The sequence below is a fragment of the Mobula hypostoma genome, chromosome 1 (genome assembly GCF_963921235.1).
Source record: "Mobula hypostoma chromosome 1, sMobHyp1.1, whole genome shotgun sequence".
In the NCBI taxonomy this organism is placed as follows: domain Eukaryota; kingdom Metazoa; phylum Chordata; class Chondrichthyes; order Myliobatiformes; family Myliobatidae; genus Mobula; species Mobula hypostoma.
The window spans coordinates 133304966-133318098 of NC_086097.1; the positions used below are offsets into that span (position 1 = coordinate 133304966).

General features: G+C 40.2%; 1 protein-coding gene across 3 annotated transcripts in view; it reads right to left on the reverse strand.

The window, feature by feature from the left end:
• The window catches only part of LOC134350557 (zinc finger protein 236-like), a 160240-nt gene that overhangs the window by 14607 nt on the left and 132500 nt on the right, over positions 1–13133 (reverse strand). The window contains exons 24-28 of one of the 3 annotated variants that reach the window (XM_063055915.1): positions 10655–10895; positions 6129–6308; positions 2895–3065; positions 2111–2307; positions 948–1082 (exon numbers count right to left, since the gene is read on the reverse strand). In XM_063055915.1, the coding sequence (XP_062911985.1) occupies positions 948–1082; positions 2111–2307; positions 2895–3065; positions 6129–6308; positions 10655–10895 (924 nt within the window). Of the gene's footprint in view, positions 1–947; positions 1083–2110; positions 2350–2894; positions 3066–6128; positions 6309–10654; positions 10896–13133 lie in introns of all 3 variants that reach the window. The other 2 variants (XM_063055904.1, XM_063055924.1) reach the window with 2 other exon arrangements.

Consider the following 13133-nt stretch of genomic DNA (forward strand, 5'->3'; position numbering starts at 1 on the left):
TTTCATTGCACCCTGGTGCATACAACAACAAATTAATCTGAAACTGATGTGACAAACCATCTCCACAGTTCAAATTATGATCATGGGCTTGATTAGTTTCAGTGGAAGATGAGTTTCCACTGATGAGTTGGAACAAGCCAGCACTACCTTTTAAACAGAAGTTCCACATCTTTGTCCAGTTCTCTGCCAAATTCTCATTATTTAAAATATACTTATATCATTTATATATTTCACTTTCAACTGAAGAGCTCAATATCCCTTTCCATTTCTGCTTCCAATAACCACTCTGCCCTTATGTTTACTTCCTAAAGGTCTCTTGCTATCTCACACTGAATGTGCTGTCTGTTTAAAAAGCTTGTGAAATATTAAAAAGCTTAGTATTCCAAGCCATACTGTTCCTTATAGTAATTTATTTTACAATTAGATTGTAAGTTACTTTAGCATGTAGCTGTAGAACAATTCATTCCAGGGTAAAAGGACAAGCAGCAGTACAACAAAACACGCTAACTCACATTTAAATTTGATTAGTACATTTAGTTATGCGACGAAGCTGAAGCGAGAATTGTATTTCCTAAAACAGTGAAGTTAACGGGAAATTTAATTGAAGGGTTTGCATTTATGAGCAGAAACAGTTTCTATTGTGAGAAGGGCCAGTAAGCAGAGGAAATAAATTTAGTTAATTCATAAAGGAGTCAGAACTGATATGAGAAATACCTTCTGCAGTGGGTTATGATCTGAGTGTACTGAAGTAGTAATGGAGGCTGATCCAATTGCAACTTGCGCAAAAGTACCGTACACACTTAATAAAAGAAACTCTGGCAAGGCTACCAGGAAAGGATAGAAGAGGGCAGTGCTCTAGACTGGTAGTTTTGTCGAGCAGCCATTACAGACCTGCTGGATCAATGATCTTATATGCTGTGCTGTATGATTCTGTCACAGTTCTGTACCTGGTATGAGGCAGCTTCTTCCTGTGTTCCAGTCGTGTCCTGCGGAGCCTGACTCACAAGTATGACCTGTGGATGTGTTGATCCTGTTTGACCTGGCAAAGCTGAATCAGGAACCACTGTTGGAAATTGTTGCCCCTGTTTTCCAAGAGGAAAAGGTGACTATGATAGCAAACCTTATTGCACCAATTACAATGAAACATAAATACTTTCTTTGACTTTTCACAATTATATTGCAGAAAGCATTTGTCAATTTGGCTTAGACGTTTTCGAACAGTTTAAAATGCAACTTTAATCTTTTATTGTTAGTAAGTTCTCAGTGGCCAGATGATGTGGTATAAAACAGCAAAATTAAAGAATCATAAATAAAATACTTTAAAAATAGTTTACTAGTATTCTATAATACTCATAACAAATATTACACAAAAAATCTCTCCAGGTCAACTACCCTGTTACTCATTCTCTTAATAATTTTGTAAGTCACTACATTGCCTACAATGTTTTAAAATTTATATATTTTTTTCTTGTCGTGTGTTTAGGTGTGTTTATGCTCTTCAGCTTTTTTTTAAAAAAACACTGCCTCACAAGGTCAGTATTGGTGACACATTCAGTCCACCTTAAGCCACAACTCAATTTTGAAATTCTCAGTCTTGTGCCACTACCTTAATCCTCCCAATCTCTGTAACTTCCTCCAGATCAAAGATCTTAGCTATTCCTGATATTTCAGCTGCCCTAGCCTCTATATGCTCTTATGACATAGTTGGCCCATGCAGTCTATAACTGGCTTGCCTACCATCAATTCCATTCCTCATCTGCATTGTTCTTTTATCTGTTTTGCTCTTGGCACTTTGGCTTCAGGGTACATACTGGAAATGTCAAAGAAATATGCCAAATGCTTGAAAAGATAGGCAGGTCAGGTCACAAAAACCATAAGATACAGGTGCAAATTAGGCAATTTGGCCCATTGAGTCTGCTCAGCCAAGGGTGCTGCTACAAGCTGATATTCCTAAGATAGGATTCATAGAAGTAGTATACAGTTCTCAGCCTAAAGATGTCATAAACGTCAATGCATCCAACGGCAGACTCCAAATGTTAATAGAAAACATTAATGACTGTATCTATGCAAATATTTAATTTATATTTATCTCCTTTTGTTTCAGCCTTACCTGAGCAGCTATGTTGAGCGTGACTGTGTCTAAACCACCAGACAACATGCTCTGGGTGTCGGTTAGCGTAAGAGTAACATTGCCTTCCCTGCCCATGTTAGCAGGAGACATAACAAGGTTCTGAGTAGGGACAGTGGCTTGAGGGAGGGATGTGGTGAGTGAAGAGGGGGTCAAACTACTTGCAGTTGAATTCAGTCCTGTGAAAGATGCAAAACCAAGCCTTGAATCAGTTTCAGTATCTGTCAAGCAAAACAAAGTGATATAGCTTCATTCATTTATTTGAGCAAATTTAAGAAGCATAAAGTCAGGCAAAAATTATCCAACAAATTAATGCTGCTCACAGTTAGTTCCAACCAGACTCCTTAGAGGATCCACATTTAAAAATCAACACACAAAGTGGATGTGGTTTTTGAGAAGTAGTCTTAATAATTGGCCTTTCCTATTAACTTGTAAATGTAATTTTTGGATCCAAGTATTAAATTGTTCTTGGTTTGGCACAGTTGTGCAATCAGCAGATAAATGTGCAGCATTACTCATCACTCTTCAAATTACAATATTCCTATTTGGCAGCCATAAATTATGTTTGCTGCAATTAAATCTCTCATGTTTACAAGGTAAAATGCAGAGTTTTAAAGGACTGAAATTCTATTCCAGATACAAGTCAAGTGTGCAATGCAGTATATATCTATGAAATGTTAAAATCAGCTATGCAGATATGATGACACATATAGTCACAAACTGCTTACAAATCCCTAGCCTACTCACTGTGCTATTATTATCTCACCTGGCAGGCTGGCACTACTTGCATTAAGAGTGGCTCCCTGACTGAGAAGCTGGTCATTGCCGATGGTCAATGTAGCAGCATTAGGTTGGCTGTTTATTGATGTTCCTAATCGAATACCTCCATTTATTTCACCATTGCCAACATTGCTATGTTGCTGGATGATGTCTTGACCTGAGGAGTACAAGGGAAGAAGATGATTTGAAATTGTGAAAACTTTATGATTCCTTCAACCTACATACGCAACAGTTATCTCCTCTATTCACTTGAAGCACTGTCAGTGAAAAGAAAACAGCCCTAAACTTTGTAAAGATTTTAAAAGCCTCTCATCAAATATACTCATTTCATTTTAGGCTGTTAAAACATTTCTGCAAGCACAGATGAATCATAAATTGATTGCAATTAATACTTTTGTTACAACATACTGAAAACACTTGTTTCAAGTCATGACATTTAGTTTTTATGTCATAAATATGGAATAATTTTGACATCCTTCCTTCAATGACTTATGTAAATATAACTTTTAAAATTTATTCCACCTGTCAAAGTATTACCAAGCATATTTGGGAGCTTCACAGAAATTCATATAATTATTCACTTGTACTCTTTGCTCCAAAATTATAGATTAGTGCTTTCAGCATTAATATCATAAAAGTATATTGATCTACATCACCAGTAGGCCCTGCAATCTACATTTAAACTTCACAAGTCTACTGCCACATCTTTTCATGAAACTTAACATCTTCTACACTTACCTATGTGACACATAACATAGTTTCACAGACAGTTCCAAAATATCAATTGCAGATTCCAAAATTTATTCAGGTTTACATATTCATTAATTTAGTTTAATAGCTCCTTCTCTTTTAGGTGAAAAGGAATGATTTGTGGTCGTTGCCAGATACAGATTACGAAATAAGATGGAAGATCTTAATATTGTGCCTTTATACTTGTGAATTAAAGTAAAAATGGCACTTCCATTGAATATTTCTCTCAGAGATGGAAGGTTGTTCAATTTGCACTATTTTTCTTTAGATGTAAATAAAGTACTACACCTTGATAAGTGCACATTTAAATCAAATACTCCTCATTAGCAATAATAATTATAAACTATATACAAAACTCAATACAACTTATTAGTTTCCAGAAGTTCTGCTCTATACAGTTCTCTTTCTCAGGTTAACACAAAACAAAAAGATGAATCTATACTCAGTTAAAAAATTAAAAAGGTTATCTTATTTTTATTAAATAGACATGTAATTAATAATAAAACAAAAGGCTACCTTCCAAACGATAATTATTTCTATACAACTCCTGTTTTACTGAGACACTAACTGATGTATGCAATTTGCCACTAACTCCACAAGATTGGTGCTGCTGGTAGAGTTTGCAGCATCGTGGCTCCAACAACCCAGATTCAACCCTGATCTCTGGTTCTGTGTGGTATTTGAACATTCTCCCCATGGCTGTGCGGTTTCCTTCGGATGCACTGATTTCATCCCACACCCCAAAGCTGTCTAGGTTGGTAGGTCAACTGACTGCTGCAAATTGTCCCTAGTGTGGAGTTGAGTGGTTGAATTGATGGGTAATATGAAGGAAATAAATGGGTTATGGTAGGGATGGGTTCTTGATGGCTTGGCATTGAATCAACGGGGTGAAGGGCATGTATCTGATGTGTGACTCTAACACAGGGAGAGCGACATTGTCCTGTAGCAGCTAGCGCAGTGCGAACAGTAATACCAGGGTTCCATTCCCGCTGCTGTCCCTATGGAATTTGTACATTCTCCCTGTAACCCTGGAGCTGGTGGTAGATCTGAGGAGAGCCAAGGTACCGGTGACCCCTGTTTCCATCCAGGGAGTCAGTGTGGACATGGTGGAGGATTACAAATACCTGGGGATACAAATTGACAATAAACTGAACTGGTCAAAGAACACTGAGGCTGTCTACAAGAAGGGTCAGAGCCATCTCTATTTCCTGAGGAGACTGAGGTCCTATAACATCTGCCAGACGATGCTGAGGATGTTCTACAAGTCTGTGGTGGCCAGTGCTATCATGTTTGCTGTTGTGTGCTGGGGCAGCAGGCTGAGGGTGGCAGACACCAACAGAATCAACAAACTCATTCGTAAGGCCAGTGATGTTGTGGGGATGGAACTGGACTCTCTCACGGTGGTGTCTGAAAAGAGGATGCTGTCTAAGTTGCATGCCATCTTGGTCAATGTCTCCCATCCACCACATAATGTACTGGGTGGGCACATGAGTACATTCAGCCAGAGACTCATTGCACCGAGATGCAGCACAGAGCATCATAGGAAGTCATTCCTGCCTGTGGCCATCAAACCTTACAACTCCTCCCTTGGAGGGTCAGACACCCTGAGCCAATAGGCTGGTCCTGGACTTATCTCATAATTTCCTGGCATAATTTACATATTACTATTTAACTATTTATGGTTCTATTACTATTCATTATTTATGGAGCACATGTAACGAAAACCAATTTCCCCCGGGATTAATAAAGTATGACTATGACTACGACTATGACCCTGTGGATTCCTCCAGGTGCTGCAGTTTCCTCCCACATTCCAAAGATGTACAGCTAAGTTTAGCGTGCTATGGGCAAATTATATTGCAGCAGAACCATGGTGATACTTGTGGGCTTCCCAGCACAATCCTGCCTGATTTGATTAGATCCAAATGATGCATCTTACTGTGTTTTGATGTACATGTGGCACATAAAGCTAATCTTTATCTTTCTTTATAATTTCTGCCTCTTTGTTTTATGAATTACAGGTACTTAAATATTAACTTGCATTGACCACTGACAGGTGATTCACATAAAAACGAAAATACTGAAAACCATTTAGCACACTTCAGATTACCTCTATCAAGCCCTGGAAGTACATCCTTCCTCAACATTTCTCATTTGGTCTCCCCTTAAATATACCAAATTTATTTGGTTCAATATCTTCCTGAGTACTGAGTTGCACATTTGGGAAAAGGACTCTTAAATTTATTGGCAACTATCTCACACACTGCTGGAGTAGTATATGCTCCTGGGAATGGGCGATAGGGCAGGGAGGGAGAAGTTTAGTGAGGGAAAGAGGGCAGACAAGCACGAGAGAGTGAGATGTTGTACACAATAACTGACGATTAATGTAGATCCCGTACATTGTGCACCACTAATGAAAACCCCATCCATTTATATTTCTGAAAAATCTTCCTACATAGCTGATACAAACCTGATATTGTGAGTGTTATCTCCTGTGGTGCTCCTGTTGGATTGGGACATGTGACATTGGTAGTCTGTGCTAGGACCTGGCTGAGATTGGAGTTATTAATTGTCAGTGCCATTTCGTGTTTACCAGTGGAATTTGGAGCAAGGCTAGGGGATGTCAGAGACTGTGAGACATCCTGTGATCCTAAGAGATGAACGGAGAAAAAAAGAAAAAAAAATCTCAGTGTGCAGTTTTAGACAATGACTAGGACAAAACATTCTCAAAAATTAAACTTACATTAAATTTTAGAATACAATAAGAAGACAAGATGTATCTAAAAGATGGATTTCCTGATTCAAATTGAACAGGTTACATATTCAGATAATATTTATGATTTGTCTAACCTTACTACGTTGCAATAGGAATCTTATCTTTGTTCCTTTTCGCACCTTGTGGCATATCGGGTGTCATTTTTTCTGTTTCTGTAGCATTTGACTGTATTTTATGAGGCCGAATTGTTAGCTTGACGCTTAACCCAGCACAGGTGGAAAGCGTGCAAGCAGCCGGGTGGATTCGAACTCGGGACCATTCACCTCAAAGTCCAGTGCTGATGCCACTACGCCACTGGCCAGCAAAACAGGAAACTTGATCTTAAGCAAGTTCCCTCTAGTTCTGAATCCTAACACAAGGGCAACTATTCTTAACACTAACATCACAGACATAATATATTTAATGACCTCAATATATACAAAACAGTTCAAACACAAAGAGTTAACTTAATTAACTTGCGATGCTAACAACCACTGCAGATAATTAGCAAAAGGGTCACTCAACAAGACAAATAGTTTTACAGTTATTAAGCAGCTCACATTAAGGCGGCTAGGACACTGATAAAGCTGGGAAACTTGTATTCCCACTCTCCGAGCAAGCTTAAAAGACTTCAGTTTAACATCCTGCCCAATATTAATGAAGTACCACCCACAGTGCAGCACCGAATGATGGACGTGCTTAACCATCTGGTGGAATAAAAAAAAACAACAGCAGGACTGATAATAAATATCTGCTTGGCCAGAAAGAGACTCTGCTTACTTGGAATTTACACTGGAATCTTAGAAACACAGGTGGACAATGTTGGGGTGGGGTGGCTATGGTGGCATGTTGTCAGGAGGTAAGAATGTGCAGAAGGTCAGGTTCTCAATCTATATTTCAAAACATACATATACACACACACACACCAAAGAATAAACAGCACAATACTTTTACCTTCATGATCATTACATTTAGTTGTGTTAACTTATTTTATTTTAAACTATAGTACTATTGCCGCTCTTGTGGCCTCCTGGGATAATAAACCCTTTCATTATTTGAGGGACTTCCCCACCAGAATTTGCCTCCCAATATGGTAGTGGAAGAAGCCAAGACTGTGATACCTGTCCACAGGACCTTTGTGTTAGCTGTAACATGTGTGTCCTCCAGCACATTCTCCTGCAGAATGGAATGTGCCATTTGGCAGCATTCCCTTACAGATATGTCACTTTGCTGGAAAACCAATGAGCTTTGGGTTTTCTAGTCAGTGAACCATTGTGGAAAATCAGTCTTGGTACCTCAAGCTGATCTGGAGAGCACTGCTCTTAAAGAAAAGTAATTAAACCTTTTCTCCATTCATATTTAGGTGAGTATAATCAATCAGGGCTAATGCACAATATCTGACTTTTACAGCTTCAGCCTAAGTCAGATCACCCAGCTATTTTATGAATATAAGACCAAATGTTGCAAAGCTATTGGAGTTCTGGTCAGCAATACAAGCAGAACTGCTGTACAATGTCGCTTATCTCATATTTAAGGTTTACTTTATTCTCCCAGGATAAATCTCTATTCTCCTGAAGGACAAAACACTACCTACTGCAGGAGGAAAATCATCACGTAAGACAATGTGTATACACACAATTTCAGAGGTCATTAAACCTCAAGCCTCTTCTGCTGTTCTGTTAGACCATGTCGATCTGGAGCTCTCCACGCATCACAAACTTAAGTTCAGCATAAGTGCTTTGAATGCATACTAAGCAGACAAAGAGAAGTGATGAGAGAGCCTCAGTTGGAGTTATCTGATCTTATTGATAATTACACCTTTCCTATTATACATGAGAGCACCAACATCTCATTTTATATCATATACTTCAATTATCTGCCACATACATCTTGTTCACACCCACTGATCTTGGCATTAACCTAAAAGTAGGGACTCATTTCCTGGATGCTTGGGTAGCTAGTCATAAAGGGGGCATCTCCCTCTCTAGAACATGTCCTGTGGTCTTCCTTCTAAGTCGTGGATGCACAGCCAAGTAACATGTCAAACACATGTATACAAACACTTCGATTCAATTAAATATGAAACTGTATCTTCGTAGTCCAAAGTACACATCTCATAGTATGCAATTAAAAATACACCAATATACCATGTTAATACAACGTCTCTTAAAAGAATGCTGACTTTTAAGTACAGAATAGGAGAAGCTGGATGCAGATCTGCTTAAGAGTTTACTAGGTGACTGACTAGGACTAATCAAGATGAAAATTGGCAATGGTGATAAAACTACATAAAAACCATGCAAATGTGGCTTTTTCCTGCCCCAACTTTTAATGCACTTGTTAATAAGCCTGCTTTACCTTATTGAACAAAACATTGATCTTGCTCTGCTAGTCAGTAAGATTATCTTCTTTTGGCTTCATCTTCACCTTCCTATTTGCTCTCCTCCTTTTTTCTCTAGACTTATCGTCCTTCCTTACATTTTACAACCCACATATTTTTTCCTAGGAAAACATACAAAATGTTGGAGGAATTCAGCGGGTCAAGCAGTGTTAATGGAAAAGAGTGAACAGTCAGTGTTTCGGCTTCTTCTGAAGGGGCTTGGCCTGAAATGTCAAATGTGTACTCTTTTCCACAGATGCTGCCTGACCTGCTAAGCTCCTCCAGCATTTTGTGTGCTGCTTTGGATTTCCAGCATCTTCAGATTTTCTTGCATTTTTTTCCCTAGGTTCTTTTGTTTAAATTCTCGCTCTCATTCACTTATTGATCAGATAATAGCCTTTGGCAAGGCTTTTGATAAGGTCTACCATGGGAGCCTAGTCAATCGCTTAGCATTCAGGAACGTGGTAGTCAACTTGAATTTGACATTGGCTTTGCACAGGAGCTAGAGAGTGACAGTAGATGGCTGTCTTTCTGCCACAGGGATTGGCTGCCAGGTCTGTTGCTGTATGTCCTCTATATCAATGATCTAGATGATATGGCCAACTGGATCAGCAAATTTGCAGATGATACCAAGATTGGGAGAGCAATGAACAGCAAGGAAGGCTATCAAAGCTTGCAGCTGAACAAATTGGCTGAAAAACTGCACATTGAGCTTAAGGCAGACAAGTGTGAGGTGTAACACTTTGGGTGGACAAACCAGAGTAGGACTTACACAGTGAGTGGTAGGGCACTGAGGAGTGTGGTAGAGATCGAGAGTACACATCCATAATTCCTTGAAAGTGACATCACAGGTAACATCTTAAAGAGAGCTTCTGGTACATTGGCCTTTATAAATCAGAGTATTGAGTACAAAGAGTTGGAATGTTTATGTTGAAATTGTTTCAGACAATGGTGAGACCAAATAGGTGTAGTCCACCTACCTACAGGAAATATGATTGGAAAAAGTACAGAGAAGATTTATAAGGATGCTGTCAGGAATTGATGACCTGAGCCCTACGGAAAGGTTGAATAGGTTCGCATTTTATTTCCTGGAGTGAAGGAGAATTGAGGGGATATTTAACAGAGATATTCTGCTGCTAGGTGCGGGGCAATCTTCTTCACACAGAGGTTGGTGCACATATAGAACAAACTGCCAGAGAAAGTGGTGGATGTGGGTTCAATTTCAACGTTTAAGGTAAGTTTGGATAAGGATATGGACAGGTTGGGTATGGAGGACTATGGTCCAGATGCAGGGCAATGGGACTAGGCAGAATAACAGTTAACTGCAAACTAGCTGGGCCAAAGGGCCTATTTCTATGTTGTAATGCTCTATGGTTCTATTACTCTATAACCTTCTTTATAGTTTATCCCCATGGTTACCCATTTTTACCTTGAGACATCCACCTCCATGACACCCATCCTGCAGATTAAGAAGTTTCTTTTCAAATTCTGATTAAGGATCTCCGACCAGCACCTCTTCCCCCAGATGCAGCCCGGTCTGTTGAAAAATTCTTGCAACTTCTGTTTCTGTTTTAGATTTCCAGTATCTGCAGGTGTTTTATTAATTTTTGGTAATCTTAAACATTAATTGTATCTCTCTCTCTCTCTCTCTCTCCAGATATGCTGCCTATCCTACTAAGTATTCCAGCAACTTTATTAGCTCTGGTTAAGTTTATCAGGTGACTGACTACACTCCAATGGGTCAGGGTGAAATTAAGGTTACCATAGATGAAAGTGACCACAAAGGTCTCAAAAAAAACCCAAACAAACAATCAACAATTTCACACGAACATTAATTGCTGAAAAGATGTACATTTCTCACCAGAACTGTTGGTCAGCACGGTCTCCTGCTCAGTCAGACCACCAATCACCATAGCAGCCGATGATGTCACTGTAGGTTGCATGGACAGGCTGGTGAGTGGCTGGATGACCACATTGGCAGGCACTGTGCTGTCTGCTGATTGGAGAGTCCCAGCTTGTTGGGGTAGGTTAGGGTCTGCAGGGAGTTGCTGGGTGAGCACGTTGCTCTGCTGTAATGTCTGCTGCAAAATACTCGAATCAATCTGTAGAGAATAATGTAGGAGGGGGTTGAAGTCAAATAATAATCAGATATGGGGCAAACAAAAAGTCAGCTTCCTGAATGACATCAATGATGAAAAACTGACAGGCACTTAGTCCATTTACTAATATAGGTATATCATTACTTTATCCTTTAAACTGAAATCTATTTACATGCATAAAAGATGCAAGAAGTGAGTAAATCAAAGAACTGTTGGCACGTGGCCAAGTGGTTAAGGGGTTCGTCTAGTGATTTGAAGGTTGCTAGTTCGAGCCTTGGCTGAGGCAGCGTGTGTGTCCTTGAGCAAGGCACTTAACCACACATTGCTCTGCAACGACACTGGTGCCGAGCTGTATGGGTTCTAATGCCCTTGGACAACATCGGTGGCGTGGAGAGGGGGGACTTGCAGCATGGGCAACTGCCGGTCTTCCATACAACCTTGCCCAGGCCTGCGCCCTGGAAACCTTCCAAGGCGCAAATCCATGGTCTCATGAGACTAACGGATGCCTATAAAAAGAAATGACCAAGTTCAAAATGCAGGCCATTTTTTCCACCATGTTTGTGCTGGCTCCTTGAACGACCTCTCTTATTCCTTTTGCTCTTTCCTCTCTAATCAGCAAATATGTTCTATTCAAGCATTTATCCAATTTCGTGTTGTAAACATAATTCACTGGACTGAATATTTCTTATCTTCCCAATTGCTCATTTGTTGAATACCTTAAAACTAGCAACAAACAAGTTGCTGGAGGACTCTGCAGTTCAGGCAGCATCTGTAGATGGAAATGAACAGATGATGTTTCTGGTTGAGGTCCTGAAACGTTGAAGGTCCATTTCCTCTACAGATGATGCCAGACCCTCTGAGTTCCTCTAGCATTTGCTTGTTGCTCCAGATACCAGCATCAGCAGTCTCTTGCTTCTTCACCTTAAAATTTGCATCCTCTGTTAATAAAACTAGTTTCTTTTCACTCTCCCTATTAGTTAAGGTTACTATAACAATATTCATAACGCTGTAATCACACACACTAAAATATTAATTTCACAAACACATCCAACTGTTAATGGTGCACGAACAGTTCCAGATAGGTGTGGCTGGTAGGCAATTATAATAACTTATTCATGAAAATCAATTCTCTGCCAGCTAACAGTTCTCTGCCTCAACTGACCCAACCTAGGTATGAGATGATGGTATCGAAAATGCAGTAGTCTTTCTGATGCACCTGGGAGTTTCTCTCATATTTACTGAAATGCTGATGGGCACTTACAGTATAAGGACTGCTAGCATTAACGTGCTCTTTTGCCAATCCTCTAGCTTCTCACTAATTTTATAATATTGTATGCAATCCCTTTTGCTTTTATACTCTGACTCATCCACGGTTGCCTCATCCTCTCTGTGGAATGTTCCTTAATATTCCAAATCACTCCCAGAAACTCCAGCTATTGTTGCTCTACCATCATCCCTGCTAGCATCCGCATCCAATCAACTTTTGCCAGCTCCTCTCTCATACCTGTATAGTTACCTTTACTCCACTGTAATACCTTCACATCCGATTTCAGCTTCTCCCTCCCAAACTGCAGGGTGAATTCTATTACACAGCCTCCTAAAGGCTTGTTATGGAAAATCAGTGCATGGTTTTCCATTTTGGCATGAAGAACCAGAAATGGTTGCACTTTTGCTCCATTCAAGGGTAAATCATCTTTGACTACACAGCATTGTTGCTTTGCAGCATTACGGGAACAAATTTCTAGACCATAAGTTTTAAATTCTTATCCTTGAAGAAGCTGTATAGAGTGATGAAGAGGTTCAGGAAGGGGATTAGAACATGAGCAAACCAAAGGCAATGCCATTGATGTTGGGACAAAGACACATGGAGGTAGAGAAGTAGTTACAACACGCACAACACGCAGGAGGAACTCAGCAGGTCGAGCAGCATCCGTGGAAACGAACAGTCAATGTTTCGGGCCGAGACCCTTCGTCAGGACTGAAGAGGGAGGGGGCAGGGGCCCTATAAAGAAGGTCAGGGGGAGGGTGGGAAGGAGAAGGCTGGTAGGTGCCAGGTGAAAAACCAGTAAGGGGAAAGATAAAGGGGTGGGGGAGGGGAAGCAGGGAGGGGATAGGCAGGAAAGGTGAAGAAGGAAAAGGGGAAAGCACAATGGGTAGTAGGCGGCGGTGGAACCACGAGGGAGGTGATAGGCAGCTGGGGGAGGGGACAGAGTGAAACTGGGATGGGAGAAGGGAGGGGGA